At 40.1% G+C, this 27594-nt stretch overlaps 1 protein-coding gene across 1 annotated transcript in view; it reads right to left on the reverse strand.

Annotated features, from left to right (window-relative positions):
- Nucleotides 1–27594, reverse strand: part of RELN (reelin) — a 299237-nt gene that overhangs the window by 46553 nt on the left and 225090 nt on the right. Inside the window, exons 25-38 of the mRNA XM_059817215.1 lie at nucleotides 25799–26004; nucleotides 23896–24067; nucleotides 23313–23513; nucleotides 20964–21199; nucleotides 18744–18901; nucleotides 17609–17816; nucleotides 12009–12085; nucleotides 10317–10475; nucleotides 8134–8322; nucleotides 7632–7905; nucleotides 6043–6183; nucleotides 5770–5947; nucleotides 4026–4110; nucleotides 1194–1376 (exon numbers count right to left, since the gene is read on the reverse strand). Coding sequence (XP_059673198.1) covers nucleotides 1194–1376; nucleotides 4026–4110; nucleotides 5770–5947; nucleotides 6043–6183; nucleotides 7632–7905; nucleotides 8134–8322; nucleotides 10317–10475; nucleotides 12009–12085; nucleotides 17609–17816; nucleotides 18744–18901; nucleotides 20964–21199; nucleotides 23313–23513; nucleotides 23896–24067; nucleotides 25799–26004 — 2467 coding nt within the window. The remainder of the gene's footprint in view (nucleotides 1–1193; nucleotides 1377–4025; nucleotides 4111–5769; nucleotides 5948–6042; nucleotides 6184–7631; nucleotides 7906–8133; nucleotides 8323–10316; nucleotides 10476–12008; nucleotides 12086–17608; nucleotides 17817–18743; nucleotides 18902–20963; nucleotides 21200–23312; nucleotides 23514–23895; nucleotides 24068–25798; nucleotides 26005–27594) is intronic.

Here is a 27594-nt window from a genome sequence, read left to right on the forward strand (position 1 = left end):
AAACTGAAGAGTGAAAAACCTGTGTTGAACAAGTATCTTCTGTTTAAATCACATTTACTTTGAAACTCTAGCATCAATGTCTTCTTTAATTAAGAGTCATCTAAACGAGGAGATGCTGTAGAGCCCAAGCAGCCTGAAAGGATGATTTCATTCTACACCTTTTTCCTTGCACTCAGCAGCTTGTGTTTGCCTGGCAAGAGCTTTCTGAGATAGAAGGAAACTCTGAGTGATCTTCTCTCCAGTGGATTATGAATTCAAATGGGTCACAAAATTGGTGCTTTCAAACTGCCCAATCTTTTGTGTAACTGTTTTTTTCATCTATCTAAAAGCCTTTGTGTTGATGAGAGAAAGTTAAAAGGCTTCTTTTAAATGAAATTCCTACTTAAGGATAATGCCTGCAAGAAAAGCTTAGTTAAATGTTTTAGGCAGGACCCATCAGAAGAATGAACTGGAACTGGATGCTTAGGACTGGATTTGAATTTGTGTTTTTACTGGAGGTGCGCTAGGCATTTGCTTGCGTGGAACAAATCTTTGCTTACCACTGTGCCTAAATGATCGCTGGAATTCTTTAGAGCTCTTAACGTCAGCTCCTGCTAAGAGATGTGCTCAGAGTAACTAAGAGCAAAGGAGAGCTTTCTTCAGCTGGCACATCTCCTGTAATCAGGAGGAATGAGCTGCGTTCCTCTTGTGGTTTTCTACAGTCCTTTACAATTTAATCAAAAGATTAACTGCTCACTACATACTCTTTCTAAATGGGTTTTTAATGCCTAGTTAACGCTGAGCAAGGTAGGCCTACTTCCCATTTACACTTGGGACACCTTTGTATAATTGGAGCATTGTAGTGGTGCCTCAGTAATGTAAATGAGAATCAGGTGCATTAAAAATAATGAGGAGAACCTGAGTGAAGTTAACTTTATCGGCGTTGCTTGATCTCCCAGTCCCTCCAGGACCAAAGCTGATAGTCTTCTGTGCACAGTCAAGGGGTATTAGGTTAAGGTCCTTTCACTTAAAGCACACAGCAGCTTTATAAGAACAGTAAACATAATCCTGCGATAATTTTAATTGAAGAACTTGAAATATAAGGAAACAAGATTTAAGAGTCTGTATTCTTGTTGAGTTCAAAAATCTAGCCTCTTACAGATGCTGAGCTGTGCAAGTGCGGACCTGGAGTGCTGCAGGTCTCTCTTCCTTACCATTGTTGTAAGGTTGCCAGAGCCTGAACCGCGTTGCGTTGCTTTGGGCTGCGTAGGGTAAAGGAACGTTAATAAAGAGGACATCCGTAGTCTGCGTGAAGTAAAACTCATCTATCAGGTGCCAAGTGATGCCACCGTTGATGGAATATTGCAGCAGGATGGAGTGAGACCTCTCAGGGGTGCCTGGAGCAGAGAGAACATGCATTTACGTTCATTATAACACAGTTTTAAAAAGCACTAGCTCAAAAACACTGCTTCAAGTGTAAATACAATTAGGCTATGCTGACATCTATTACAAAGTATGGGCTTGCTTTAACAAAAACTTTAGCTGTTGAGAGGTTATACGTGTATTATACATACACATCTTCCTGTGCTTTCTCTTGCTTGCCTGTCTGCAAAATGCTAATGAATTAGAGGCTAAACTTACATTCATTGCTGTTCATTATATGTATGGTCACAGTTAATTACTTAGATGAGAAGCTATCTCGGTGTTATAATTTTTTAGATTAGAACAAACCAGCTCCTTCTACCACATACATTTTTCAGTAATTCAGTATTTATTAGCTTGTTGTTCCCAGGTAACAGACATTATTATCACCATCTGTAGCACCCACAGATAAAGACACAGTCCTTACCCTCACAAATTTATGGTCCATGGCTCTGACTGCAGACACTGATATGAGTATATTCATGCTCAGAAATCATATATTTGATGTAAAACACTGAAGATCTTTATTAGCATGTTTTAACAACAACAACAACAATGCAGCAATATTCTATGCTTCAAGCTGGGACTAAAAATCAGTGGTGGAACTGAGAGTAAAATTTACCTTTTCTGACTACCAGTTCCTCCTTTTTTTACTTAAAGCTTTGCAGAGTCAATAAAGCCCTGTGTATTAATGTATGGTGATTAGAACCCAGCACTTGCACTTAATGCTGTTTACCCTGCACAAGCTCAGTCCCCAGTGTATGTTTGGCCTGTGCCTGACTTGCTGACCAGAAACATCGGCATCTGAGTGATGGTATCTCTGAGCTGGGTTCTCAGTCAGACAAATTTACACTCTCTACTCCCCTCAGTGCAGGAACAGTGATGGTAGGTCCCCAAAAACTCAGTCTGGGGGCAGGAACTGGCAGCAGAAATGGGCTAAGGGACAATTTCTTCATCCCTGCCTCGCTGTGCATTATCGTGCAAGTTTCTCCCATGTTCTGCTCTTAAATTAACCAAATTTGCTGAAGTCAAGGCGCCTGATGTGCACGCTCCTCCTCCACTCTGCTCCAGTGCAAAGTCTCTTTTCAACCGCTGGTGTAGAACAGTGTGGGGAAGAGACAATTGCAGTCAGGAGATGATTTCAGCTTGTCTGTGGCTATTAACAGTAAACACCGTCCTGCTCTTAATGCTTAGAGCTGAGAGACGTGCCCAGCTATATTAATTTGCATTCAATGTTAGGAAGCTTGTTGGGACAAAGTCCAGGCCTAGGGCTAGCAAGCAATGTAGATTTAATAAGAAAAGATTTCTTCTGGAGTTTCAACACTTCACCTCTTGTGGTTCAAGTACCAAAATCCAGCCTTGAGCCTTTGGCTATTCCTGCCTTTTGGAACAATATTTTTATTCACAGTATTTTTTAATAATTTGGCAAGGATCATACACAGAGATATTTTCAAGGCATAATTTTGTAAAAGGAGTCTTCACAAAGATTTTGCTTTTAAACATGAAGTATTGAGTACGTTGGTTTTTTGGGGCATATTATATTTTTGGCTATTACTGTTTTCTCTCTCTTTTCCATAAAGTTCTTAAGCAATAGAAATGAATAGCCAAATATATATGATTAAATGTGTATTCAAAGGGAATGGAACAATTCAGAAAGAGCTAAAATTTTACTTGGCCATATAGAGATTTCACTGAGAATTTATTTAGGAAGAAAGAGGTGGTTCAAAACTATTTTCACTCTGTCCTTTGACAAAGGGGCAAGTAACTTAGGGCCCAGTCCCAGAGTCCTGAGCTTCCCACAGAAGCTATGAACATCTTCCACCAAAGGGAGAGGGGTTTTTGCATGTTGAGAGTTCAGCCTGGAACTGCTGGGTCTACAAGCAATACTGGGAAAAACTTCTGAGACTGCATGGGAGTGACTCAAACACTCAACCACATTAGTGGTTCTCCACCATGTCACTCCTGACTGGGATAAAATTATTTTGCAAGGCCAGAGATGGCAGGGGCTTGGAGCAGGGTAAGACCAAATCATTGGCTTGAACGTACTCGTACTAGAGAAACTTTCTCAAGCTTGTTACACCAACTTGTAAATTTGGCTTGCAAAGCCTGACTATCATTCACACACAATTAAATAGAATTATGGGGTTTTAGTCATCTCTATGATACCTACTAGGAAGTCAAATGGTAAGAACTTTTAATGGTCTGAAGTGGTCTGAAGCTTGAAAAAGAATAACCCTGTAGTTCTTTATCAGTCCCTTAAGTAATCTACTACAGGCACCATTTTATGACTTAAAAAAACTGATAAAATAATTTTTTCCCAACATACTGCAAAATCTCTAAAGAATCTTGAGCTATCTTGTTTCTCTTCTGCTCAAAGACTGTACTAGCTGTGCTGTTTTTGACACCACTGGAGTTTACTTTTTTCTTAGGAACTGCACAGACGGTCATGTAGGCTGGTAGCAAGGTAGGGATGATGCAGAATCTGAAATAAGTTCCCATATTATCTACCATAAGGTGGTGATCATGTGCACTGAAGTTGAAAATGTAAATTCATATTCTTTTCTGTGATGCTACTATGTACGAATAGTGCTAGAGAAGTGATAGGAAATCAACAATGATCTTACCTTTGGCTATAAATTTAAACGAAAACTGGATGTACACGGTGTTAATGCAATCTAGATCTCTTGAAACAAGCATTCTCAGTCCCTCCTGCAAATACAGAATATATAGTGTGAATCACAGTTCCCATTATTGAAGATGCTCTGCAGCTTACTGTTGTCTGAATTTTGTCTGCTACTGACTGTTGGTGGCAGTGAGAGGGGTAGCTCTCTGTCCCACACCTTCTCCCAGGCATAAAATGTGGATAGTGATAGCCTTAGCAAAGTAGTAATAGAAAGGGCTAGGTATGGGTGTGTGTCACCACCAGAGGCACAGCTGCATGATCAGGTACAGACACAGGCACAGCTCATTCATTTCATGCTCTGAACCACCGGGATGTGATCTGACCTGCAAGCACTGTAGCCAATTTACTCAGACATCAAGTCCAAGCTAGTATACCCATTTTTTCGGCAAACCGTATAGTAGCCAAACACCCTAATTTCCAGGCAGGAAGACTCCTCTCTAGAAGCTTTTTTCTGTGCCTCAAAACCTATTTTGTACAAATATCCTCTTCTGGTGCAACCTCTTGACTTAGAGCAGTATGGAAAGGGAGCAGACAGGAAAAGCTGCTGTGATCTCTACAGACTATTCAATTGTGTTCAAAAAATGTGTAGACGTGGCACTGCGGGACATGGTTTAGTGGGCATGGTGGTGTCGGGTTGATGGTTGGACTTGATGATCTTACAGGTCTTTTCCAACCTTAATGATTCTGTGATTCTGTGAAATAGTGACCCCTCATAGTGACCCCTAAGGTCCTGTCCATCTCTATAGATGAGCTCAATGTTGTGTGGATCCTGGGGCCAGAGCAAGTCCCCGTTCTGCAGAGATCTGGAAAACTCCACCTCACAGAGCTTCCCTCTTTCTCAGACCCATTCCCCCAGGGGAACAACCTGCAGGAACAACCAATCTAAGTTTTAGACAATTCACGTCCTGTGATTTGTGATTTAGATGATCTAAAGAGGTTGAACTGGAGTCAAGGTTTTGGCAAAGAACTATTTCTAAAGAATTAATTTCTACATCCAAAGTTATTAAACATTGCTTTTCCAGGGCACCTGAATTCACAGTGTCAAATGAAGACTCATGTGCGAGCCTAAAATTTATGTGCTTATGTGAACAAAAGTCTTTCTATTTATGTGTTTTGTTGAAGAACTGAGAAGTTCAGAAAATACGGTATTTCCTGGCCTTTTTTAACCTGTAGTTACAAAAAAATCCTTAAAGAGCTAGAAAACATCAAAATGATAGAATTAAGTAAAACACAGGCTAACTACATAAACATTGATTATAAACATTGATTGCATAGACTACAGTGCTGACTAATTTGTATTATTCAAAATACTCAAAAGCCAATCAGGGGTTTTCAAGACACAAACCCCATTGATTGTAATGTGTACCATACTTCCAAATCACTCACTTGGCTTCAAGAATCTCAGTCACAGAGTTTCATTCTTTTCCTTTGGTGGTTAAGGAGGAATTTATACCACAAATGAAAATAATAGCCAACAAACAGATTAAAACCTTTTTCTCACAAAAAATCAACTGTGACAAACATGGTGCATATTTAGGGCAGGAAAAGACAAGAAAAATGAAAATGTCAAATTCTAGCCTAAAGACTTTGACATAAACATATGGGGGGAAACAACAAAAAATCTATTTTCTGTTTTTAACTCTACTGTTTTTAATTCATTTTTTTCAATGTAAGTAATCTCTGACCCCTTTAAAAATGAGAGCTGTTCCAGACTTGATGGTGTCACCGTTCAGGTTTCCCCTCTCAGCACCGTAGACCTCAGGCCAAAGGTCTGGATGCAAGTTACCATTGAAATCATCCTTCAGGACAGACGGCAGAGAAATGACAGGGACACAGTATGGACCACCAAAGCCTCTGTCACACCTAGCAACAAATTGGGAGGAAAATGTGTTATCCATCTGGCCTATATAAAACACAACATCCTTTCTAGGAAGCAGGGTAAGCAGGTTGCTACTTACACACAACGACCTGCATCACAGATGCCATGGCCTGAGCACATCCAGGGGCACCCTGTAGCCAGGACAACATTATCAATAGCCCAAGAATCAACACCAGAAGCATAGCTGTACTGAATCCATCTGAACCGTGTTCTGGGAGAGCTAGAAAAAACAGAGTGAAAGTATTGCAAGCTTCAAAATGTCTGCTCCACAAAGTGCTAAATAATGAAGAAAATCCCATAGACTTCAGGAGAACAAAAGCATCTTACTAAGCACGACTTTGTATTTGGAAAAGACTTATATTCCAGTTGAAACTGGAAGTTTCAGTTTCTCAGGTTAGTTTTCGGGCAAAATTCCAGCAGACTCTAAAGGAAGGTGCCCAAAGTGAAAACTGAGAAAATCAACATTGCTGTGACTTGCTGGTCAGCAAAGTGGTTGAGCAGGAACTATTAGCTACATTAGCATTCAACAGCTCCACATGTTGCTAGCAGAGTTAAAACAATGTAATTGCTTCAGTAAACTAAGAAGTAATGGAAGTTCATTTATACTGTGTCATGTAAAGAAAAAACAATCATTACATATGTTAGTATGTATATGTATAACAATGTATGACTATATATGTACAAACATGCACATGCATACACACTGCTGTAATTGCTGACTGCCTTGTTATCCTCGGATGAGGAAAGTATCCTGGAAAAAAAATCTCTCAAGATGCTATGGGTTAGATGATCTTGGATTTGTTCAGGCAGGAAATGCGCTGTGGAGCTGATCCTGGAACAACACAGAGATTTGCCCTCTGACTTTGACAGGATCAGGATATCATTATATTTGTGAAGAAGATTCTTTGGAAGAAGATGCATGGTCTTCTGGAGCGAACTATGGAATTAGAAACCAAGTTGTGAACTCCAGTCCCAGCCCATTTACTGTGTGTCCATTTTTACCACCATATTTTCTGGGTGATGAAATTCACAGAGGTAATGTGTAGGGTGATGAACTACAGAACTATTCAGAATAATGGTAAGCAATATCATCGGCATCTGTTATTTCTAAACTAGAGCACGGTTTTATTCAGAGAGACAGATGCCAGCATATCTGCCACATCCATTTACAACCATGTGATATCACTAGGAGGCAGGCAGAACTCTCCTCCCGGTCAAAAGGGTGGAGGTGGCACATCCAGTAACAGGCGTTTTGACTTGCTGAATGTCATAATTAACGTGCCTAAATCTTGGATGACATATAACATTATAACTTACGTGCAATGACAGGAAATACTTTTATATGAAAAGATGGGTGAGGGCATTAATTATTGCTTTTTATTGGATAAATGTTAGAAAAGGTTGATTTAGCATTCCTGTTCTTTCTGTCATAGATTATAAGCAAGACTTAAGAATTCATATATCCTAAGTTGTTACTTCCTTAAGTTCCTGCAGTTCACATTATGTCTGATGAAATATTTTGAAGTGAAATTTAAAATTCTGATGGCATGACAACAGACATTTAATAATTTAAAAGACATGCAGAAAATTCCCAAGCTGGGGCATGTTTGCTCAAATTAAATCAGTAAAATCTATATCATGCTAACAAGCCAGAAGAGCAGTGCTCACTTGGTTGACGGTGGGAGGTAGACTGTAATTCTCTTCCAGTTTTGGAATCTTTCTGAAGTGTAGATGGAGCTCTTGGTGTAGTGCTGACAGCCGATGGTTGGAGGGACGCACTCCTCTGTCACCAGGTGCCAGTCTCTCCCATTGTTTAAAGAATACTGTAGGTGAACGCTATGGGAATTGCTGTATGGCTTGCTGCAACCCATGCTCAACTCAAATTGCAAGAAAGTGGAAGCTGATACATGGAAGTCCCAAGTCTCAGCATAACGAGGTTTTCCTAAGAAAAAAAGAGAAAAACAACAACAAAAAAGTATACCTTATGCATATGCTTTCAGTACTGTCATTCAAATTTGATTTTCTGTATTTTCACCTTTTTGCAGCCTTCTCTTCCCTGCAGATTACTATATACTTAATTTGTGTATAACTCCCATCTTGTAAAAACTTGACTCATAAATAATTTATAAAATAGGCGCATACAAATGTAGCAATGTTTGGTGACACGTACCGATGTTTTCACTGAACATCAGAGCTGTATCCATAGACAGGCAGTCGATGTCTACTTGACCTCCTTGTATTCTGTACCAGCTTACTTGTAAATCCACAGTTCCATCAAATTTATCCTGGAAGCCAGTCTGAGAGCTGTCATTCATTCCTATAAGGACATCATCCAAAGCCCACTGAGCTGAATGCTTCCCTATAAAAAGCAGAACATGCAGGTTAGTGGAGTCCCTGTTAGTTATTTTTTATGCCCACATCCTGTGTTCACCCAGTGAGCAGCACGCAGTCATGTACACTGAGCACTGTTGAACAAGACTAAAACATTGCTCAAGGATGAACCTGGACTCTAGAGTATGTTTCTATGTCATATAAACACAGGAATTTCCCTCTTAATTTCTCAAGCTTCAGTGCCTTTGTCATCATATGCTCTCCCTGTGTTTGAATGAGATGCTCCCTGAGCCCCTAGACTGGGGCTTTTCATTTTATGGGCCACAACCTTCCTGCCATTTCCCACACTAAATCGGGAAGCCCTCTGTCTAGTTCCCAAAGTACCTGTTGTATGGAAGAGGATAGTACACAAAGGAAAATGCTGAAGACTCTTGATATAGATGATATTCATAGAAGTGCTCTTTACCTTCTCCTTCCTAGAAACCTCTCTTCTCTTGCTCACCAGCCTACAGGCATCTCAGTTCACCATCATCTCCAGCCCATTTCTCCAGCCCTTCATTTCAATTCACCTTCCTACTGGCATGCAGAAAATGTCGTCTTACTGGGCAATCACTGCCCTCAAAGAAGAAGGAAAATCCTGACAATAAATTGTGAGCTCACAGTGATGTGCCAGGACTTTTGTCTTGCCACTATGAGGAACGTGGGTCATGGCTGATAGGGCCACTTTGCACTGAGTTATGGCAGAGAGAGGACAATCTGTGAAGGAGTTAATATCCATAATGACGAGTGGTTGTCACCTACGGATGCTGGTATGGAAGGAAGTATTTCAATCTCCAGTCATAAACTCTCCCTCTTACAGGGAGCCACAGGACTGCCATCAGGTGGTCTTAAGAGTGACAGCTCCCAGCAGGGACAGATGTCATCCAGGTGCCCCCAGAGTAAGCAGCCATGGGCAGGAAACAGGTAGGGAGCAACAGGGCTGGCATCGCACCACTCACTAGTGCAAACGATTGTGGCAGAACGATGGTCTGTGGTGCATCAGTTGCTGCTCAGCATTTTTCCCAAATGAACTGGCTTCTTAACTAAATCACATCCCTCTTGCCTTGTCTGCTCTCTTGCCTAGTGAGGACAATTAACTCCAGCACATACATTGTAAGAAAATGTACAAATAAAAAACAGCCATCAAAATGATAAATGGTATCCAAGAAACTGCATACCATAATTACCTGAATGTAAGCTGTGTGCTTTTCTCCCCAGGGAATTGCTGTTAAAATGTACTTTGCTATATTTCTGAATACCATCTTATATTTCCTGCAGGGATCCAGGAGCTGCTGCCTTGCACAAAGGCAAGACACTTAATCAGGACACTTTTAATAGCAGTAACGTGCCCCCTGCAAGGTGGGAGCTCTCACAGTGGCTGTAGGTATCAGTCAGCACCAGAGTTTTACTTTCAGGTGAGGATGTGGGAAGTGGCTGAGTGGGCTTTGGAGGTGCAGCAGAAGGCAGGGGAGCCGGGAGCTGGGACACCAGAAATGGCAGGGGATGGGGGTCCTGTTTTGGAGTGTGGAGATATTAAAATTGTGTGATGGGAGCCATCAGGTAGGCAGATTCAAGTCCAAGTTATGCCTCCTCTTCCAAAACAGATTAAAAATGAGATAAAACGTGTAAGCCATTTTGCATCCCAGGTCACTCTATATAGGGGTAAATCCTCTAATCTTATTTAGGCTTTTCTGTGTAATATTATTTTCCCCTCCCCTCTGTTATCTCTCAGCATCTTTGGTTTAAACTTAGCTCTTAAACACTTTTACTCTTTAAGCCCACTATTCCGCTTGGTGCTATAAAAGAAAATCACATCTGCAGTGTGACTGACGAAAGCCTAAATATGCTCTTACAGCACCCAGCTGTTCGCCATACTGTATTTTTGGTAAGCTGAGGTTTCTGCAGAACATGTCCATACTGAAAAGCATTGACATATGGGTTGTGTAAAGCTGCTTAATGAATTTTTAGGATGGTGTTGCTTACCGTGTTGTGGCTGCCACCAGCGGAAAGCGGTGGCAGGGGTTTTGGCCTCCCGAGGTAAGTCTATTGAAACAACCTGGGGTTCCAGGTATGACATGAAGTCCAGCTCTCGCAGCAAATGCCAGGTGATCCCGTTGTCATTTGTGTATTGAACAACAAGCCCTATATTTAAAATTAAGAAAGGCAGTTAGTCTGATTGTACAGAGCAAAGGGGGGCAACTCTTCAGCCTGTACTCAGGAGCTGCCAACCCCCGTCCAGTGCATGTGACTTTTGGCATCTGCTCTACACTTTTGGCATCTTCTGGTCCAGAAGCATTTTGAGGACAAAGTCCTACTGCAAAGGTGATGTGGTCTCACCAGCTGCCACACGTTATCTTGTCTTCACCAAATTCAAAGGATCAAATCTTTCACAACCTCAGGGAAACTAATGATTGTACCACAGAAATGGTAGGAATAATGTGACTTTCTTCATATAGTCAGTATTTGTTTCATGTCGGGTATCCTTGCAGTTTGTGCGGGACACTAAGTTGTAATTCTGATAGCTGGGCTCCCAATATAGGTAGTTCAAAATGCTCACACTATCTATGCAAGCTCGCAGCATCCTTAAAAGTTAATTGTCATGATATTTAGATAATTTAAGATAGTCTTCATATCGAACACATAGTATAGCAAACACTAGGACAGCAGAATTGTGAAGTCACTTATGAGCTCATCAAAGGGGATAATACAAGAAAGAAGCACTTATGTATATTTCTTCTCTTAAAACTCTTTTATACTGGAGAATGTTCGATGATAATGGATTTTCTCATGTCTTATACTGGTGCAAATGAGAGGAGAATCAAACCCTCAGCATAATCTGTGCTGAAAGATTACAGTTCTGAGTCAGTATCAATGTAAATGCCGTATGTCAGAAAAGAGTCCACTGATGTTAAATGATTTATACTGAGAGGAAAATGAAGTTTTCTCATCTACCAGATGTCAGTGGTCTGTCTTCATGCAACTAGACCACTTTACATGGGGAATCTGCTCCCAAAAACTCTGCTGATCCTTCCCAAACACAAATATCAGCCTCCCGCCCCAATAACTCTAAGCATGTGAGTAAAATAAGAAAGGAGACAGCTGGGAGAGATTAATTTCTTTAGACTAAATATATTTTCAGCTGCAGCTTTATAATTTTGCATTTCCAGTAAATCATGCATGAACTTGAGTTGGACGGCAATCTTTCATTAGATCCACTGGTGTAGTTGAGAAGCTGAACAAGTTTTCAGGCACACAACTCTTCTTCAGGTCAGAAACGGAGGTTGCCTACTTTATCCTGAACTTGAATTTTATTCCTTTTATTTCAGACCTGAAGAAAGTCCTGTGTAGTTGTAAATTTACCTGTTTCCCAACACTATCAAGTAGTCTAGTAAAAGCTATTACACCTCATCTTGTAAATGTTGTCTTTCTTAAACCATCACAGGTCCAACAGTTACTCCTACTGATAGATCACCATTAGGTTTGGTGGAAATAAGTATAAATACAAATGTGGAAAAAAAGTAAATAGTTTTCTGCACCATTTATAAAAACTGAAGAGGTGATCAATTTATGTTAAAAATAAAACAATCTTTTTGATTTTGTAAAGGCAGTAAAAGGCAAAAACACTGTAGAAGACCCAAAATACAAAAAGTTTATTATAAAGAAAAGGGTCTTTACCTTCATTCCTGGATCTTGGTCTGCTGCAGGAGTTCCCAACAGCCTTGCTTCCAATTTGTACGTAAAATTGAACTAGCCTGTTAAAAAAATCAGGGTAGAAGAGAAGTGTAATTATCTTCTGATAGCATAAGATCAGTCAGGAATAACTCTCCTCTCTTAACTAATGTGGCATTTTCAGTTAAGTCATTATTCCAGGTTTATTGATCAGGTAATGTTCCCAGTGAAATCAAGCATGGCTGTAGTAAACAGTGGAGGACCCAACACAGAAGAAGGTGATGTGCTTTATTGACCCTGTGCCTAATAAATGTATTGTTGGACTGAGTAGCAGAATTTAGCAGCTTCTTCTTTCACACAAAGACGCAAAATCTCGAAAGCGGGTGAATCTGCTCCTTACAGTAAATCTTACCTTGACCTCTTGTAACTGGAAAATGGTTTAAGCTTTAAAATACAATATTAGAGTTTTAATAAAATTATTATATCCTCACTAAACCACCAATCCCTTTTTGGTCCTTAAATTCCTGATGTAAACAATTTCCAGTGAAAAGCATTCATGGGACATTTTGGGAAGTAGACCCTTTGATTTTGAACCTATACATTTTGATTTCATTGAATATCCTCTTGTTCTCACGTCATGAGATGGGGAAAAAATATTCCTGATCTGCCTTTCTTGCAACCTTCCATGTAGTCAGTGCTTTTATCACTTCCCTACCTTCTCTTGTTCCTTTCTACTGTAAACCATGGCAACCTTTTCATCTGTCTCTCTGCATGAAAGTTTTTCCCTGTCCTCGATTTTTTCCACAACCATTTTCTGCAACCCTTCTAAAGCCGCAACATCCCTTTGAGACAGCGTCACTGGTTTTAGTGACAGAACTTTGGATTAGCCTGAAACATCCCTATTTAGCTATATTCAAATTAATAATTATCCCATCCTTGTGCTCCAAAATATTTTTAATTTTTTTTCACAATCTGCAGTGATGCCCTGGTATCCTTGCTGAACTAATATTTTTAATTGTGACTCTGTGGTGTCAGAGTAGTTTACATTTCCTCTTAGACATGCACTATTGTGCTATATAACAGCAATTCATTTCAATTAATGTCCTGCTGCTCACTCACGGAATTTCATTGCATGTGTCTGACATTCATCTGAGTCTTATCTGGTCATAACTAATGCAAAGAGCATTGAGATGACTGAGAATGCCATCGCCCCCTCATCTATGCCTTCTTCACAGGTTGTCTGCATTACACACCTGAAACAGTGCCTGAACAGAGAAGAGGACCTGGACTTATCCCCACAATGAACTTTTGCATACTGAAAATTGGTGATGCCATTCTCTTTCTTGTTTCCTAGCCAGTTTTTGACTTAGGATGATGCCTGCCTGTTGTGTTATGACTATTGGAGTACATGCCTATGTGATGTTTTTGGAAAGCAAATGCTTGTCCCTTGTGCTGGGAGTGTCCTCATGGACCACATAGGGTGAGGTGGGGGTTATTGCCAAACAGGGGTTTTGGGGGAAAAAAGAACCCAAATCTAAAGGAAACCAGGCTTCATTAATTCTACTGCTTGTAGATAACTTCTTTGTTTTAAATACTAATTTCAAGGATAATTTGTGTCTCTGTGTGAAGAAACAATGCTTGATTTTCACTCAAATAATTCCCCACAAGGATAATTCTTTTTGCTTTAGGGGATTTGGTCCTAATTTATAGTGACATCGGTAAAATCACAGACAAGCTACAGGACTACAGCTAGAGCCAGTACGATACAGATAGGACTCCAGTTTCCCTCACCCAGTGCTACATAAACAATGTCATGATCCTCTTTTGATTCTAAACCACACTCCAGTTCTGTTATTGAAATTGGTATCTCCTGTCTGAGATGTTTTGTATATCCATAGGGACTAGGACAAGCCAGAACATGCTCATCAGTCTAATTCGTGATATAACCCCATAGATAGCTCAAGAACAGACAGGCTGACAGTATTACACCATTTAGCCAGGTAGGTCCTGTTGTTTGCTGCAGCTCTGTTGTCTGAGACAGTATTCAGGCAATAAAACACTAGACAGCGGTCTCAGAGGTGAAGAGATTTATAGTCCTATGATGAAATTCTCTTTTATGCTTGCCAAATGTAAAGATCGATAAAAAGCAAAAACAAAAGACAAAAAAATCCCTTTCTGCAGAAGGGTGAATCAGCCCATCTGATCTGTAAGCATTTGACCCAGAACAGCTCTCTGGGATGGTTGCACAGTCATTAGCAACGGAGTCTGTAACGCAGATGGGAGCCAAGTCAGCTAACAAGCCAGATGTCACTGCTTGGAAAAAAAAAAAATGTATATTCCATGGTTTTTATCTAGCTGCCAGGTAGGTACTGTGTGCAAATGCTCTCGCTGAACAGATAGTGAAGAGTGTCATAAGGGATAAATGGGAGGCAGTAGCTCATCAGTAACCAAAATGCATCCAGGTAGCATGTTGTCAGTCAGGAAGGTGGAAATACTGCTGGTGAAATTGTGCCTTTGGCGCATTGGGCCATGCAAAAGGGAAGGGATGGAGGACTCCAGGGGGTTTCTGAAGTGTAGGGCAAAAAATGGTCTGGGTGAAATGAATTTTGACACTTACAGCTCTCTTAGAGCTATGGGACATTCTCCTAATGTCTGTGAAAAAAGGGTAGTCAATCATATAAAGGAATAAGGAAACAATAGGACAAACAAAGCTAAGATGATGATAGTACTTAATGTATATGCTAAACATCGAGTGCTTGTTTACAATCATTGGCTTCAGGGAGCAAGCTTTAGTTTTAAAAGCACTTAGTATGAAACCTGAGTTTGGCGGTGCCCTGTTGGGCTGCTCACTTGAGAAGCACCATGCACCTTGGGGTGGCAAATCTCAACCCCTTTGGAGCAGAGCGAACTGGGAGCACCGAGCCCTCATGGACCCCACTCCTCTGGGAAGAGAAGGGTGAGGGGGAAAAGGGTCTTTGTACTTCTTACAAAAAAAAAAAGAACAAAAATTCTTTACATTCCTTACATAAAATTTAAACTTCACATTCAAGAGGCTGTAACTGAAGCAAGGTGATAGGGAATATGCATAGGTAGATCTTCAGGAATTCAGAATGAAAATAAAATTTAATATCTTGCCATTTTTTGCTTTTCCATGCCTGATTTAATGAAACAAGATCTTAAAAGGTCTGGGAAAACACTATTAACCTGAAAAATAAGAAGCTTAAAAATCTACTGCAGGAGTTTCAGCCTTCCTATTCACAACCCTCAATCCACATATCTAACAGTATGTCTTTCAAAGCATTTTTTCCTGCTGTTTACTCAGTCACCAAAACCCCCTAGCTGAAAAACCCACGCACAAATAAAAGATAACTGTGCAGGGGCTAAGATGACCCCGTAATAAGATAACCAAATTCTTTGCAAGGCATTATTGAATGCAAAAAGCAATACCAAAATGGGAAAGAGTGCTTCCCTCTAATCTCCCCTTTCAAGTGACATTAATTTTAACTCCAATAACGGAAAAAAAATTCTAGGCTGAGGAATTATTTTCTTTTTAGGGTATGGGTCTTTCAGTTAACCCCTTACACTCTCAAAAACTTAGTCTCTTTTGCTTCTGGTAAAAAAAGACCCAGTTAATGTTACAGATGGTCTCAAACCACATAAAAGTGGGATGCACCTGTTCTAAGCAAGGTGTCTGAAGCTGAATGTCTAAGTTTTACACGGCCAACCCAGATTGCCTTATAATTAATGACAAAAATACATGCTTCCAGAAAACAAAACACTGGCCTTTGCTAGACCCTGTTTTAGGATGAGTTGCATTGCCCCTTTGAAGCAGCTATTCTCTCCTCTGAACATAATAGCAGCCTAGGGTAATTGCTGTAGTCTAAGGACTCCACATTCTGGTCAAGTGGTGTGAGGTGGATACTACCCTTGAGCACACACATTGCTGAAGAAACCAAAAAAATCAATGTTAGTCCCATTTGTTTGAGATGACCAGTGTGTGTTTGTTCCATCTAGCAAACAGCCCAGGGATGTGGCTTCAAGCTTGAATTGTTCAAGGGAGTTAAACTGCTCACTGTGATGCTTACAAAAAAAATTAAATGCTGATTTATTTTAACGAAATGATCAGTTGCATCACAAGAGCAGCTCACACGCTGAGCATGTGCTCACAAGAGGAATCTTAGTTGCTCTTACTAGGTGTCCCTCTGGCCATTTACGTTCTTGGGGCAGTTTTAAGACACCAGTTGACCATGTTCTCATGCAAAACAGAAGTAGTGATAGATTAAAAAAGTCAAGAAAGAGCATTGCTCAGTATTTTAAAACTTCTTCTGGCTTTTAAAATGGTTCAAACTCTATAAAAATGGAAAGCTATAAATATGAGTATCTGGCATGAAAAGTGGTTTCAAAATAATCTTAAAGCTAAAGAAAATCCTTTAAGTTACTTCCAATATTATGCTTCACAGGATTAATAACATGAGATTTAAAAAGATGGTGGAACAGGAGAGAAGTGCTCAGATCTTCCCAGAGTGCCAGTGCAAACACGTACTTGTCCAAAGTGTATTTGTCAAACGATTAGTTAATTTAATTATTAAGTAATTTACATAATTATATAAATAATTCATATATTTGTCAGAGGACAATTTGTCAGACACGCAGAGGACAGAGGAAAGGCAGCCGGTGCTGTACTGCTCAGTGCTGGGGAGCAGCTAAGGATGTCCCCAAACCCGCAGCACCCATACTGCCCTAAGGAGCGCCACTTCTCTGAGCTGGAGAGCAGTAGCAGTACCTTGTGGCCAATCTTTGCCGAGTGATCCCACAAATTAAATAATCATAGAATCATGGTTTTACTTACTCTTGGAACAGCATTTGTCAGGAGAAATACCTTTTATTAAGCTAACTGACATAATTGTAGTGTGGGCAAAGTTTCAGGTGCGTTATCCCTCATGAAACTGGACAAAGCAGCAGCAAACGCCAGGCTAAATAATGGTTAGAATTAAGAGGCCTTTGTTTATCCTAATTACATTAATCAATTAGACAATTTGAGAGAAAAAGGGTAATTGCTACCAGCGAAGCAGGATTCAGTGGCAGCGGGGAGAGAGGTGAAGGCTTGTTAGCCTCTTGACTACACAGAAACAATTCACATTCCATTTTTTTGCACTTCTGACAAGTGGACTAATTCACAACATCTGGCAAGTAAACAACAGCTCATTGCTATGCCATCGGCGTGCCTACAATTCAGCGCAGTCGGGGGAGAGGGAGTTTTTCTGTCCAGCTATGGGCAGAGTCTTAGGTTTTGTGCAGTCTCAAGACCACGTCTTCTGCCTGTCCATCTAGAATACAATGCAAACCACCTTCTCAGAAGGATAAGCAGTTCATATTTTCCATGCTGCTATTCCATTCCATTTCTAATGTAAGTTTTCCCTCTCAAGAAAAGGAGGTAGAGTACACCAGAATGAACAAAAAAGTAATTTCTCTGGCTTTAGGATTTCTTATACAAGTTGCAATTACCAGAAAAACATTTCACACCTTCTCACATCTACACTTGTAATAGTGGAGAGGGGACAACATGAATACACAGACAATTGTGAGAAGCAGCACTGAGGATTGACCTGATATTTGTGGTGTCCAGGGGAACAGTCCTTGCCTCCCTTTTGCCAGGTCCATTGAAGTACAGAGATTTTCCATCGCTGAGCATGCCACAGCCTGTCCCAACCTGACCTCCTGTTATCTTGTACCAGAGAGGACTTAGCTTCCTCTCAAACCTGTCGAACATCTCACTGTGATTAGGCACATTAGACACACAGGTTCCATGTGATGCTTGAAGAAAAAAAAAAAAAGGGAGATGCTTTGGTGAAACTGTGCTGAACAGAGTAAAGTTCAGATACAGTACCTTGGCAGATGGTTCTGTTGCATTCACATATGAGAGAGTACTGGGCTTTTCTAAGAAAATGCCCTGATAGCAGGATTGTACCTTTTTAAACCCTCTTTATAAATTTTCGTAGGCACAATAAGCCTTCTTCCTCTAAACTCTAAGATGGCTTATTTCACTAGGTGAAAAACAGCCGCGCTTTATGTTGATAAGGCATTTTATGTAAACAGAAAAATATTATCTTTTTATTTCAGTTTAAACAAATTGAACAAAAGATGTTATCTTATTGCTTTGTTGGTATAGAGGGTTGAAAAGAGTGCATTGTGCAACTGGTTGTGTCAATCAGCGTTTTTTTCATTGGGTTTGGGGTTTTTTTTCTGTTTCAGCATAAAAGCCCCTGAAACCACAAGTGAGCAGAATTTTCTACAGAAGGGCCTGTCAGAACATATGTTCCCTCCTGGTCCCATGCCATCTGATGGCCAGGGGACTCAAAACCAGCAGCAAATCTTTTGAAGATGATCCAAAGGCTTTTAAGCAGACTTTTAAGTTTATAATATTTTACTTTGTTTTCTCTTCTATCGCTAGTCCCTTCCCCATTCCTACAGATGGTGATGTTCAAAGATTGCGGTTGCCAGAAACATCACCGGTGTCCGCTGCTTTCAGCTGCTCTGTTTTGCCTGTGCTGAATTTTATTTAACAAAATGAAAATATCCTTGCTGGCAGCCCATGAAATCATATATTTTTCATATATTCATCATTTCATATATTCATCATATATTTTTCCACAATATCGGACAGGAAAAACAAGATGCTAGATTTAAAGCTTTAACTCAGCCAATGCTTACTGTAATCCCACCTAAAAAAGGTTGTCTTACCTGTGTAGCCCAGGTCACAGAAGCAGACCCCAGAGACGCAGTCCCCGTGACCATTGCAGTAGTTGGGGCAAGGCTCAGAAATGTAAACGCCGTCTAAGCCGAAAGGAGGCACGCTCTTGTGGGAGCTGCTCTCCTGGATCCAGCGGAATCGAGTCTTACTGTAGAGAAACAATGACGAGAGGCACAATATTCCCAGCTTCAATACCTACTGCATACTTTATGTGCTCTTTGTTTAAGATTAAAAGGAGCTTTTCCTAAATTAGCTGTTTGCAAATAAGATGCAAATGGATGCCTAGAAAATATTTCTGACATCCTACGGTTTGTGCAACTTCGCTTATGATATTTTTTCCAGATTTTTTTTTTTTTTTAATGTATTCTGACTTCTCTGGCCCATATCCACCAGTGTGATGCAAAGAACAGATACATGGTTTTATCAACAAGAGTGAATGATTAGACGTGACTCTGAAGATGCCTTTCACTACTCAGTTCAACCTGAACTGCTAATTACATTTTAAAATCCCAGAACTCCATTTCGTATGGTACTCATATAATAGCAGTGATGCAAAGTTTATTACAGGATAATATAATTCCGAGTAAAAAACTTTCAAGTAATTTGGATACAAGAAAAATCATCCATTTTATAAAAATAATGACAAATAATGTGTCCTACAGGACATGTGGACAGAAATACACATTTTTTATTCTTGGATGATAACATGAAATTCCTGGAAAACAGTGATCTAATTCTTAGCTTGTGTGACTGAAACTGCTCTGGGGACTTCGATGAGCCTACACTAAGTTACTCCAGCTGACCTACAGCATAGGAAATCTGTTGAAGAAAAATATTTTGGTTTTTAATTTTCAGTCTTAAACTTTTAGCTGAATCATTTTATAGGAGCTCCAGAGGGGGAGAACGAATTTAAAATCTCATTGCCAATCCAATGGATTAACTAAGATCCTCCTTGTAATAAACCTATTGCTTTTTTTCTGCTGTGCACTGGGATTTAGCAAGTAGGTGATCACTGTGCTAGTGCTTTGTACCAACTGATGAAATGGGATGCTCTCCGGATAACCGATGAACCATGATTTCCAAAGTGATCCACAACACCGAGACTCTCATTGTACTCACAAAACTTGTATTTTTAATGTATTAGCATGAGCTTCTTATTCCTGATCACATTACTGAACATAATGCCAAACAGATTGCTGCTATTGATTCTGCACTGCTTGTTTTGGGTAAATCAAATCAGCTGGTGTCAGATCTGTGCAATTTGGCACCTGCTTTTATTGGCTAATTACCGAAGAAAAGACAAACTTGTTACAGTACACACTGCTATTTTAGCTCCTTGAGGCAAAGGCGCCGGCTCCCCTGCTACACAATATGCCACATACTCAAAATCTGTGATGGGGCTTGAGGATGAGGAGCCCACGGCAGGAGGATGGAGCCAAAACCCAGGGGCATGACTAGAGTGGCTGCCTGGGAGCAGAGAGGCTGGAGGCAGCAGGGGCATGGCCAGGGGCTCAGGGGGATGGCTGCGCTGGCAGCACTTGGTACAAGCAGCAAATCACACCAGGGCGGTTTACTGATGGTGTAAGACAATGAGCAAGGGGAGCAAGAAACTTCAGCCAAATCCAAATAAGATCAAGAAAAGCCTCCTGCTTTCAAGGCTGATTTGCGTCTTCCACCATCTGATGTTTTCTCATCTGTATTAACCCAATGCTGAGGTTGCGCTTGCAGAGGAGCACACCTATCATTCCTCCCTCCTTTGACTTCAGCTGTCCTGGCCACATTCAGTGAAACAACACATTACGCAGCAGCTCAAATAATACCCTTCTAGGGTTTCTTTGCCTAGTGGTAACTGTAAAATTAATCCTGTTCAAATGGCTTATTTGATTCAAGTGACTTATCACTCTCTTGCTGGTGCCTCTGACCTAACTGATATGTGTAAAGACAGACAGCACCATGATGAAGAGATTGATGTCTAATTCACATAATCTGGGTTCCTTGTTGCTTTGTGCTTTAATTTTATAGCCCATTCTGACACCTTTAAAATGGAAAGCTTCCCCCTGTTTTGGAGACCATAGTATATTTTTCCCAGATCTGCTGATTTTTAACACAGCTTTTATTCACAGCTTGTAACTTTTTCCTAATGTAGCATCAAAGAAGAGGCAGCTAATTCACGGGTACCACTGGAACCACTGGTTTACAGTGTAGAGTACCTGGCTGCAAGCGACCTGGGGATGACAATAGTAATCCTTGTCCAGTCCTCAAAGTCTCCCGTATGATACACGGTTGGCTCGCTCAGCTCCCGGGAGCTTCCCTCGCATCCTTTCGTGCCCGGAGATGCAGGGTAGCAGCCCTCCTTCACGAGCGACCAGAAAAGCCCAGCATCATGTGAGTACTGAAGCAGAACAGGAGCAGAACTGCTGTACTGGTTAGTGCAACCAATGTTCAGCTGCAAAAAAGCAGAGCAACAGATATGAGCGCTGTTATTGGTATTTATTGGCTGCAAACCACCTTTGACTTTTCGGTTTGGGAGGCTTAGTGCTCTGAACTCTTGCTTTGAACCCTGCTGGCAAAGAGTGACTGATGCTTGGAGTCTGTTTCCTACATGTATATGACATTTCTCAATAAAAATTCCCACTATCCCTTCATTGAGGTTGCTGGGTTCAGCACACCGAAACGTGCAAAGAACTTTTCAAAGGTCCTGGTGCATAGCAGGCCCCAAACAGCAAACTGTGCGTAGGCATCTTCATGCCTGGAAGGAGTGAGAAGAGCTGTATCCTCTGAGAACCATCCCATCTGCAGTCCACTCCAATGTGCCCAGAGGATCAGCCTGACTCCCAGGTCCCCCCTGCCCTGGGCTGCGAACCTTGACCGCAGCCTAGTCATTGACCTCACAGCAATGATGTCTGGGAGTTGGTGCTGCAGTTTGGGGCCCCAGAATAGAGCAAAATTGGATGAAGCAGAAAAATGCATATTAAAATGTGAAATGACAATGCAACCAAGATAAAAATCAACTGCTGATTTGAAGTTTTCAGTTTCATTTTTCAAGCTATCAGAAAAATATTAGTTTTCATTATCTTATTGCAGAAATTCTACTTGAGCTTAGAATGTAAAATGTAAAACAAAATCATTCATGCAAAATTAAATAATTTTGACAAATTACTGTCTTTGAGTTTATCAATGCAAAATTATTCCAGGCAGCTATTTAAAATGGAAATTTCACAAACTCAGGAAAGCATTTAACCATATGTTTAAAATCAAAGCATGCAAATAGGACTAACACATTTATGTGCAGGCCAGTTTAAAAGCTTTCCAAAAGAGAGGCGTATAAATTCAGGCCTTAAATAATAGACTTTATAAAGAAGAACTCACTGTTCTCTGAGACATATTGTTTATGTTTTGTGTATTTATGTTACATTGCCAAGCGTTTCAGAGATGGAAGGTGTATGAAATACTCTTAAGTATTTCTTTTCTAGACAAAACAATTTTTGAAATGCTGTTGAGGTAGGTTTTCCTCTACTGAAGTAGAGGAAAGTGGTCAAGAGGCAAATAGCATCTTTTCCAGGCTCAATGGTATATACATATTGACATATTTTTGGGTTTTAGACAGTTTCAAGTATAAAACTACAAGCAATATTCACTCAGAAATTGTACTGCGATCCCTCAGTTTGTATAGCATTTCATTATCTTAACTTTTAGGTGAAATGAGATCAGTTTACAAATCCCATTATTTCTAACTAACTTTCCTATTTATGGAACTGTTGGAATTATATTTGAAAAGCTGCCTGTAAACATCTGATCTCTTTAATAATTCCACTTGTAAATTATTCAGTGTCTGTATCCACCAATTATGTAAGGACCATGTATTTGTGGTGAGCTCATTAAAATTTCATTGCAACCAACCTCCAGAATTCACCAATGGGATTTCATTATAAACTCAATAAAATTTTGATTAGGGTTCAGAAACAAGAGCTTGTCAAAGCAAATACACTTTCTTTGGAGCCCATATTCTGATGTATTGTCAGACCACTGAAATTTTTGTAAGCCCTTTAAAGAAGAGAATGCTAATTGGAGCCTATATTCATTGACACAATAAAAGTAACTTATATGAAAAACCCACCCTGGAGTACAGAGCAGCTTGTAAGTCTTTAAATAGTTTTAAATCCAAAAAATGTACGCAAACCACATTGGAGCTTTTGCCGTCATGGAGCCCCAGATGGGATAAATCCTTTTTCCCTTGACAGCGCAGTAGCATTTCCTAGTACTGACTCGAATATAATGGCAGTCACTTCAACCCACTTCTGAAATGCATTGAAGAACAACAAGCTTTAAAATTTCTCCAGAGGGTAAAAAAGCTCTCCTGCACCAAGGCTTTGGCTATCCTTTTAGAAAGCAGCATGGTATTTTATGCTGTATGAATTAATACTTATGCTCTTCACATTTTTTTATGCAGCGATATAATTTATCACCTTGTTTTGAACTGTGGCCCCACTGACATCTTGCAAGTATTGACTAAGGGCAGTTTTACTGATACTCTGCAGGGATTTATGTTTAAGGAATACCTTGAACTGCAGGACGTATCCAGGCTTCAGAGTTAAATCCCGAGTCACTGCAAACCGGTCTCCATCTGATTTACCAAAGAGCATGGCAGAGGGGGTGGCAGAGCAGAAACTTTCATTTTTGGTCATCCCTTCGTTGGCTAACATTAACCATACGCTCAGCTGGTTCATAGGGTAATCAAATGCTGGCTTTTCATAAAAGTTCTGTTAGAAATGAAAAGAAAACCAAGAACAAGTGCTATCACTTTGCAGTGTGACTTCAGAATAATTTCCAAAATGATCAACTTTCAAATTTTGCAATTTGTATTTTCTGTAATTTTCAAAAAATTGTAATTTCCAAAACTTCTGTCTTGACTTTATGAGGAGATACATAACTACACCCTCTGTCACAAAGATTAGGAGTCTGATGGTTTTGTGATAAGACCCAGGTTATTCCCACACAGAGAAACACAGATGCAAACACTACAGCTGTTTCTTTAAATACACCAAATATTTTCAAAGAAAATTATATTAAAACAAAAGTCTACTAACAGAAAGGATGGTTCCTGTTTCATGGGGATGCCCACAGCTTGCTCTTGCTTATTACCTGTGGCAAAGTGGGATTAACAACAGGAATGATGTGCTTCTGCTTCTCTGACAAAATGATGATGTCATCGATGGCCCACTGATCATACCCTTCCCCTGAAAACACGGGCTGCCACCAGCGAAACCTTGTGCAAGGCGTCTTGGCTGCAGCCGGCAGCTCCAGATAGACAAACCTGAAGAACAGAAATTCAGAAGAATGTTAGGGAACACAGTTTGTAGAGAAATGGGAGAAATACCACTGAACAGGGAAAAGAGGCAGGAAAGCCAGTATCTATCTTACATGTGGAAGTCCTCAGAAATCCTCTACATATCTGGATACCTATTTATACACTGCATATCAAGAAGCCTTCTTTGTCCTTCTTGTCTGTGGAGAATGCAAACTCTTTAAGACAATGGCTATTTTTCCTCTCTATTACTATATTGCCTAGCACAATAAGGAACTGATTTGAACTCTTCAGCTTTGAATTAAACTGTTCAGCTGATCCATATTCAGCAAGTCTTAACATTCTTCTGGTGCCAGCAAGTAATAGTGGAATATGCTGGCAAAATTAATTTCTCATTCTCTTCTGCTGGTTGGTCCTATTTGTAGACAAAAGCATCCTTCTATTACAGTGCCATAGATTATGTAGCAGAGTTTTCTGCTGTGTATAAAAATATTTCAGACCTCTTCTATATGGATCTTCATAAAAGAACTTTAACTTTATGTTTTCTCAAATAGTTTGCTTTATGTTCAACTTAGGAAACACGTTACAAAAATGTTGTTAAATAAAAGTTAAAGTTTCAAACCTAATCATACTTACGTTAAAAAGTACAATAATTAGTTACTTGTTCAATCCTATTTCAGACACCTTACATATACGCATTTATGCATACATTCCTTTCTGTACTCTTTCTTTATACCACATGTTATTTTGTACCACGGACCCTGCTTCACTTGCTGGTTAGGCAGAGGGAGGTGGAGGAATTGTTCAGGGCTACAGGGAACCTCCTCTTCCAGAGGATTCCTAGATTTCTGTGTTGGAAAATAAGGAATTGGAAAATAAGATCTGGACCACATTTGAAGCAGCAGAAAAGTAAATATGCATAGCTACATTCAGTAAGGACCATCACTCTTGGTTACTCAGACGGGCAACTGTTTTGTCTAAAAATAATGTATTGGATGGTCCAGTGATGAAGGTTTCAGTATGTAGCTTCTTTGTTGGATGTGTCCTTTAATTTTGACAAAGTAGAGGGTAAACAAAGTTCAATGGTTTTATAATTCCAAGTGCTTAGATCACCTTTAGAAAAAGACAGTTTGCTGAGTAACAGTCGTCCTTCTGAAAACATTGTTCATTGAAATGCTAAATGACAAGATGGGAAGATAAAATTATTTACATATTGAAAGACATGAACTACAGGTAATAGAAATCAGGTTAATACCTATGCAACAAATGCAATTAGAATTTTCTCTGACAAGCTATCTTACAGCACGTTTGAAATGCTGAATATGATTTCTTTTCCTCCTTAAATATTTCTTTAAAGGAGTTTTTGTTGTATGTGACATTAATACATGTTCGTCAGATCTGAAACCAGAGTCAGAGGAAATGAGAGATTTCTACACCTCTTGGGCAAGTTCTGTATTTGCTTGCTAATCTTTTGCACATATTAGCATTTCAGTCATGTTTCACATGGGAGGTGAGTGATTGGAACCTTTATATTTTACTTCAGTTTTTTTAAGGCCCACTTTCGTTAGATTTTTCCTTCCTAGTGACAGGAGTTTACTTTGGCACCCTGGAAAAGCTTCCATATAAAGATGGCTTTCAAGCATTATAACTTGAAATTATTATTCATGTTTTCATAAATTGAGAAATAGGTTTTTTTAAAGAGCTGATGCAGTATGGATTTAATTTAGGCCAAAATTATACCTCGGTTTGCTGAAGTCAGAGAAATACATTTCTGCTAGTAGCTGCCAGTTGATACCGCCGTTATTGCTGTACTGCAGCAGCACACCTTCTTCTCTGCTGTCTGGTTTATTGCATGAAGAACTGTCTCCTCCTATCTGGATGTAAAACTGGACAAAATCCACCCAAGTAGTGTCCAGATCCCAGCTTACCAACTGTCTTTTTCCAGCCTACAACACAAAGAACAGAGGGGAAAAATAATATTAAATATGACAACTTCACTACGAATGGGCATATTTACAGTCAAGCACAGATGAATATTGCACAGAAAATTGCACAATAAGGAGGACATCAAATTTTGTGTTAACATGACATTTGTCTTTTAGACAGTGATTGTACTTGGCCATCCATTATGTCTTAATCACTCTGGTGTGATCCCACAAGCAGTTTTATTATTATATCTCAACACACAATGGAACTTCACAACACAATTTCAACACAACTATTTCGTCTCATTCCTTCAGGTGCCAAGTACCTTCGGAAGACAAAGAACAGACCCTGGATATCCTGAACCAACTGGGGCTAACTTTTTAAGTATTCAGCTTTTTAATGATAAAGCATAAAGCAGTAAAAAGACATTTCTGACGTCTCATTTCCCCAGTCAAATCTTGCACTGTGTAGGGTTGCCCGATCATCTGAAATTATAGACGCTATAATACCTGTTGCTTGAAGCCCATCTCCTACACAGGACCAAAGGAGGGGCATTTTCTCTTCCTGCCTCACCTAAGTATGCTCTTTTCCTAGTAATTGTAAATCAGGAATCTCTCAACGAAAACCTGTGCATTTGGTTTCAGGTTTGCCTGAGCATAACTGAGAGAAAAAATAGCCTCATAAAATTTAGTGAACAGCTTTTCCAAGGATGTTTTTGAGTTCTAGCAGGAAACAGCTCTTGGACATCGACACTGTGGGTAACCTGGTCACTCTGTGCATGTTGGCAAAGGAAGACAGAGCATATTCATCTAAAAAAAGCTTTAAGGTTTAAGAGCCTTTTATTGTAATTGGAATTATACTGTTCCCCTCTTGCCCATGTGCCTGGCTGCTTGAGGCTGAGCTTGTGGGCTTGCACACCAACAAGCCTACAAGATGCTTATATGTGATATGAAGCTGCCTGCAGCGAGGCAGGACACGGGGCGAGAGCAATTGTCCCCGCAGAGGTGACCCACGTGCCCCATGCCTGGCACAGCCCTGCCCCAGCACAACACTGTGCCGCCACAAGCTGTTACAGACAGGGGAAAGCCAAATCAGTGCAGCTGGAGAGGGGATGCAGCGATCATATGTCTGCATTCATTAAAAGTAACTGCAACATGGCTCTGCCCCTCAAAATGGAACTGAACTGGCAACACACCTACTGTTTTTAATTCCTTAAAACATCATGGGTTCCTGACCATCTCCAAGCAAAAAAGGTATCAAAAAGGAAAACCTGAGCTAAGTTATAAAATGATGCTTATGTTTTAAGTAAAAGTTATGTTTTTCCCTGTCTCTCACTTGTGCATCCATAATCCTCCTGACAAATTTCTAGACAAATTGGAGATAAGCAAGTGGCATGATCTAGCTGGATATAAGTACTAAGATTTATGAGCTGAGATTTAAAATATCATCCATGGTTTTTAATAAGATGATAGATGAATTTAAATCCTGTTCCACTCATCACCTCTTTTCTCTTCATTCCCAGTTCAGGGTAAACTCAGCACCGATAAATGTCTATTGCTTTCCTTCTCAGAAAATTCTGCTTTCCTGGCGTTACAGCCTGGGTCCATAGG

This window comes from Gavia stellata, chromosome 4 (genome assembly GCF_030936135.1).
Source record: "Gavia stellata isolate bGavSte3 chromosome 4, bGavSte3.hap2, whole genome shotgun sequence".
Taxonomy (NCBI): Eukaryota; Metazoa; Chordata; class Aves; order Gaviiformes; family Gaviidae; genus Gavia; species Gavia stellata.